We start from the raw sequence: 6,743 nt of genomic DNA, 5'->3' as shown, positions 1-6,743 counted from the left end.
ATCTTAAAAGAGAAACCAATTGACCTATGAGTTTTCAGTTCAACTATTTATGTAGATTGACTGAAAAACCAAGCATTCAAAATTCTCTTACATAGATAATGACTATGATAAATACATTAGCTATAATTATCACAAGATATGATAGAAGTAAGATCATAAAATATAAATACCTAACCCCTCTTATTTCATCTTATGCAGCCATTGTAAAATAATCAATCTGTGATGAGTTCTCCATGGCCTTCTCTCTTATAACACTGCAGAGATACAAAGAAAGTGGGACATTGAGGTGTCTCTTCCAAACACATTACAGTACAAATATTGTCTTTGTGTCTAAGGATCACATTAACCACACGATAACATGTACATTCTAAAATATATAAATAATTTGTCTGCATTGCTTTGATGATTACTAGTTGTTTAATACATAGTCTAATCTTGTGAATTTCAGCATAAACTACTTAGAACACATTAAGATTGACTGTCAGACACAGTGAAACAAAGAAATGCTAACTGAAATGTACACACTGCAGTAATCAGAAACATATTACCAGGTCAATGCAATCCTTCAGTCCTTTGGTGTTGAATAATGAGGAGCAGCAGTAAAAAGAATAATCCAGCATCACTAAATTTCCTTTTTATTATCTATGTCAGTCACAGGGGACATTGTAAAAGCTCTATAAAAACACCTTATTAACAAAATTGCATTGGTTATAATTATGACCAGGGTAATTAGGAATTTTTCTACTTCTCATTTGAAAAACAAGCAAACCGATAAATCCACCCGGGAATACATCAGGGATGCTGGATTATGGACATGTCTGTGTTCCTCTACTTACAAAGACTAGGAAGTAACATTTAGCACAATATATATTTTTGCAACAATTCTTTCTATCTTCATGATAGTCACCACAGAAGTGCAAAAGGAAAAAAGTGAAAATTCCCTTTTGAAAACTAGTTTGCTCTTCTACTGTTAGTATCTCATATCATTCATCTCAGGAGGAGTGCTGTATACCACAGTGAAGAAACCCTCTTAAATTGACGAACACAGCAGCACGGGAGTTGTGTTGCAAATGGAAAAGAAGTCTTATTCAGGCCAGCCCAGAAGAATAACAGAACGAACTCGAGTCAGTCTTGTGTTCAAACTGCTTTCTTATAATTCTCTTCGGGTTTTGTATTTTATACAGTTGTAAACAAAAAGTTAATAATGTCCAATCAGCAGAGGGCAGTGTCCCGGATGTGCAAGTGGATTGGCTCAGCCCTCGCTTCTCTACTTCCTCTTCCTCATTTGGAGTGTAGGGTTACCAAGCAGCAGGGATTCTGGGATGTGCAAAGGACTGTGGGAGAGAGACTGGTTCAATGTGTTTTGCACGTGGGAGCAGACAAAGAGAAAAGTGGCTGCAGGGGGAGGGGCGAGAGAGAGACAAAACTGTACAACACAATATTTTATATATTCCATTCATAGAAATATATACATATTCATATATATATTTGAATATTTATGCACAGCTGATATGTCATTTATTTTATTTAAATTTCTGACAAGACCTCAGGACTTTCACAGGGGACAGGAAACAGTGACTCACTTGAAAATAAAGGCTGTGGGTAACCTATCCTGAACTTAAAAAATAGGAACTTCACAATACAAAGTACTATTCTCCTATTATAATTATGTCTTATGTCAGGTTGTATATTTTTACAGGGGTTATGTGTTACACACAGATGTATCTTTTTTTTGCACAGCATTAGATGATCGTTTTTCATTGAGCTTTAACATTTTTTTAATCGTCTGTCTTATGGCTTTAGTTCTGATGCCATAAATAATTGGATTCATAAGAGGAGGGAAGATCAAAAAGTAGACAGAAAGTATAATTCGAACAACTCTGTGTACATGGCTCATATTGAATCTGATTTGAATCAGTTCAAAGAGACAGCCAAACAGAAAGTTCACCAATACTATTAAATGGGGGCTGCAGGTATTTAGGGCTTTAGCTTGTGATTCTTTAGAGGATTTCATGCATATCTTGAGAATGTTTGCATATGAGTAACAAATGAGAAGCATTTGGGGTATAATACTAAAAAAAATTGAAAGTGTCCCAGATATATTATAAAGTGTCATATCTCTGCAGGCTAGTTTGACTAGTGAATAGTTAGCACAAACAATTTTTTCAATGATTCTTCCACAAAACTCCAGTTGAACCGTCAACATAACAGTGATTGTAAAAGTGCCAAGCGAAAAAAGCCAAGTGAACAAGATTAGTTTAAAAACTCTGGAATGGGACATTATTTTATGGTAGTGCAGTGGATGGCAAATCGACACATATCTGTCATAGCCCATCACAGCCAAATTAGTATATTCACAACATCCATATGAGTGCAGACAGAAAATCTGTAAGAAACATCCCACCCGAGGAATCTCATGGATATCAGACAAAAGATTAACTAACACAGCAGGGAACAACCCTGTGCTCCCGTACAATCCATTGACTGCTAAGCTACATATGAAAAAAAACATAGGTCTGTGCAAACTCCTCTCCATATAGACTACTGCTAAAATAAGAACATTAAAAGAAATAATAATAATATACAACATCAGTAAAATTATAAAATAAAGATATTTCAGAGAACCGGTTTCTCCATAATCAGTCAATATAAATGAGATGATATGGGTTGAGTTTTCCATGTTTTTTGCTCCAGCTCCTCTAGTCAGTGATCTGAAAGACAATGTAGAGCAGCTTAAATGGTTTTATAAATTAACAAAGACTAAAAATGTATCATTTTGAGTCGGCAGTCAAGCAATGTTTTTAGGTTATTTATATTTGTTAAATAAAAATCAATTAAATGTAATGTTTTGGGCCTGGTCCTTAATATTTAACATTAATCATTAGTAATCTTATAGTAATATAAGTTAGAGGGTTCCCTGTGCAGTTCATAACATTAATTCTCAGAGAATCTCTCTCATAAGCAGTATTGGTATTGTAATTATCACAATTCCCAAAATTAAATTAAAATCGAGGTGAAATTGAATCAAATCGGGATCTTGTGAATCAAATTCGAATGGAATCGGGAGATTAGTGCCAACACCCAGCCCTACCAACCAGTATGGAATTGTAACCACAAACAGAATTACAGTGAGCAAGGTAGAGGTAGAGAATGAGAAATATTACAAATGAAACTATGCCCAATTTAAATTACCTGGAAGTCCCGTGGAAGACATTGAAGGTCTTGTGAGCAGAATGCACTTTGAGAGAAAACGACATTGGTTGGACCTATATACTTCTCATCAGAAAAAAAAAAAAGTTGTTATTTGTTTAATTAGAACCAAGGAATATATTTCCACTGAGGACAGAACAAGGAGCACCAACACAATCTCACTAATGCAGAATAATAATGCCCAGAGTGGCAAAGCGTATTCCACAAGGAATGAAAACATTTAAATTAGACACTCATTTAATTAAAATGATTGAGATTACAAACTCCATATAGTATAATTATCCGAGGCATAAGCAAAATGTTACATTATATTTTTCCAAATGTTTAAGCCGGTATTGTTTTTTAAATTAAGAATCTGAAGTGACAGGAGAATAGGCAATATGTTTCACATAATTTTGAAAAGCAGGTTCTTCTAAAGGTGTCTAAAGGCAGACCATAAACAGAACCATCATAAAATTAAAGATGATTTATTGATGATAAAGTATTTGTAAGCAACAAACATTAAAATAGAGCACAAATATTCTTCAATTACATAAGACTAACTATGCAAATCCCCCCTCAAAAAACGAAACAAAAAACATTAACTCAAGTATAGTTGGTAGAAGTTTATTATTTATTTTAAAGAGAGAACATTTGAATAACAGAAGAAAAAATATATTTAAGCAGAAATCAATACGTATATATGTATAGATATACAGTATTAAATGGATTTAACTATTTTTAGATAACGTAAGGATAAGCAAACCGATCTAGTTTCTTTGCTTTGCAATGAGTGATAGTTACTGACTTACAATCTGGACATCAAGTTCTCATGAACGGTGACACTCAGTGCTGTCTAACTCTGGAAATAATCTTGTAATGCATAACATTTTTTAAAATGTCAGTCTTATTTGTGTTATCCTTACCCCATAAATAATTGGATTGAGAAGAGGTGGAAATACTAAAAAGTACACTGATATTATAATAGGTGCTGCATAAGGAACATGTTTCACATTAAATCTGCTTTGTACTATTTCAAAGAAACAGCCAACTAAGAAGTTAACTAGTGACACCAAATGTGGGGTGCAGGTGTTTAAGGCTTTGAACTGGGACTCTTTGGAAGCCTTTAAGATTCTAAGGACATTGGCATATGAATACAAAATCAGGAGTAATGGGATGATTACTACACTACATTCAATATGCCATATATGATATTCATACATAATGGTAGCACCAAAGTTAAGGTAAGAGTCAGGATAATTCTACTTACAGAATACAACCAGGTCAATGCAATAAATGCACACACTTTGCTAGGAGTCATGATGGCATTGTACTGCAAAGGGCAACAGATGGACACATACCTGTCATATGCCATTACAGACAAAGTGGAAAACTCAATAGTTCCATATGTATGTATGTATGAAATGTCATGCATGCTTGATAAAATATTGGCTAAAAGGGAAGGGAACAAGCCAGTACTCCCATACAATTCATTAATTACAAGATTGCACAGAAATAAATGCATAGGTTCATGCAGGTTTCTCTCTGCAAAGAAACGCAGCCAGTATGAATGATGTTTGATGAGTTCTCCATGTTCTCCATTTTTTAATCTGGTGAGCGACAAAGACTTGGTTGTGGATAAGTTGCCTACTTGATATTTTATGCATTATGGTAAAGCGAAAGGATCTCAGCGACTTTGACAAGGGCCAAATTGTGATGGCTAGACGACTGGGTCACAGCATCTCCAAAAGTGCAGCTCTTGTGGGGTGTTTCCAGTCTGCAGTGGTCAGTACCTATCAAAAGTGGTCCAAGGAAGGAAAAGCGGTGAACCGGCAACAGGGTCATGGGCGGCCAAGCCTCACTGATGCATGTGGGGAGCGAAGGCTGGCCCGTGTGCTCCGATCCAACAGACGAGCTACTATAGCTCAAATTGCTGAAAAAGTTAATGCTGGTTATGATAAAAAGGTGTCAGAACACACAGTGCATTGCAGTTTGTTGCGTATGGGGCTGCGTAGTCGCAGACCAGTCAGGGTGCCCATGCTGACCCCTGTCCACTGCCGAAAGTGCCTACAATGGGCACGTGAGCATCAGAACTGGACCACGGAGCAATGGAAGAAGGTGGCCTGGTCTGATGAATCATGAGTTCAAGGTGTTGACTTGGCCTCCAAATTCCCCAGATCTCAATCCAATCGAGCATCTGTGGGATGTGCTGGACAAACAAGTCCGATCCATGGAGGCACCACCTCGCAACTTACAGGAGTTAAAGGATCTGCTGCTAATGTCTTGGTGCCAGATACCACAGCACACCTTCAGAGGTCTAGTGGAGTCCATGCCTCGATGGGTCAGGGCTGTTTTGGAGGCAAAAGGGGGACCTACACAATATTAGGCAGGTGGTCATAATGTTATGGCTGATCGGTGTATATGAAATCATAATAATAATCATCATAATAAAAACTAAACTTTCTAAACGTATGTGTATGCATCTGATTTAAGTCAGCCTGCTTGTGTTGCTTTGATTTCTTGTAGGTCTGTGGCTATATTTAAAATCAAATCAAATTATTGTTGATGATGAATATTAAAACAGATATTTGAATTACCTGAAGCAGCTGAGACACCTGCACTGGAAGCTCTTTTCTTCAATGTAACCACACCTGTCCAAAGACTCAATCAATGAATAATGAATACTAGGACACTAATATTCCTGTACATTTGTATAACAGGGGACCCGCCAGAGAAAAACCCTGCAAGTATGTGAGGAAACTAGAATCAGAATCTAGGAGCATAATCTAAATATATTGGAAATGTAATACTGTATATATAGAACTTATGTTAACTAATCGTGTGTGCACGAGAATTCAATCAACAGTGTACAATAACATAAATACAAAAGCACTGAAATGTACAAAGACAGTGTAACACATACATTATCCTGCTGTAGTTAATTAAGTGAAAATACCAGTTTTAATTAACAAAACATCTCCTGAAACAAAATCACTAGAGCATCTATCCTTTCTTTACAGTGACTAGATGTTTGCTTGTTATGTTCACACAGAGTGACACCAAGAAGGAGACAGGGAAACACACACCGAAATTAAATACACAGTACATGTCTGTTACCTGAGAGTCCTTTGTCACTGGGGGGTCTGTGAGACAACTGAAACAGTGTTCATTTGTGTGGACCTTATATACTTACATCCATGAAAAAACAAAAGAAAACAAAAAATCAACTGGGGCTGATTTGATCAAGGAAATTGTCTCAAATGAATGTGCTTATAATATGTCTCCATATTGTTAATGTAAATTTTGACAACATTGGCATTTGTAAGTCTTATAAATATATAACATACATATTTGGCTTGCATATTATTGATCTATAAAATGTATTCAATATTCATCCATAAAGAAAAGCAAAACGAGGTTGTGTTGCACATGTACGTATACCCTTCCACTTCCTGTTTGTATAAAAGGTGACGTCTGCACAAAGATTTCCTCTTTTTGCCGGGAGCTAGAACTCCCACATGACCTTTCAACCCTTGGGCAGTTACAGGGTACCT

General features: G+C 36.2%; 1 protein-coding gene across 1 annotated transcript; it reads right to left on the bottom strand.

Annotated features, from left to right (window-relative positions):
- Window positions 1-1,702: 1,702 nt before the first annotated feature.
- Window positions 1,703-2,680, bottom strand: LOC136747081 (olfactory receptor 4S2-like). Its single transcript, XM_066700037.1, has one exon. It carries the CDS (start codon window positions 2,678-2,680, stop codon window positions 1,703-1,705), a length of 978 nt encoding a protein of 325 aa, XP_066556134.1.
- Window positions 2,681-6,743: the final 4,063 nt, after the last annotated feature.

Source organism: Amia ocellicauda, chromosome 3, assembly GCF_036373705.1.
Source record: "Amia ocellicauda isolate fAmiCal2 chromosome 3, fAmiCal2.hap1, whole genome shotgun sequence".
Classification (NCBI taxonomy): domain Eukaryota; kingdom Metazoa; phylum Chordata; class Actinopteri; order Amiiformes; family Amiidae; genus Amia; species Amia ocellicauda.
This window is presented reverse-complemented; position numbering and strand designations above follow the sequence as displayed.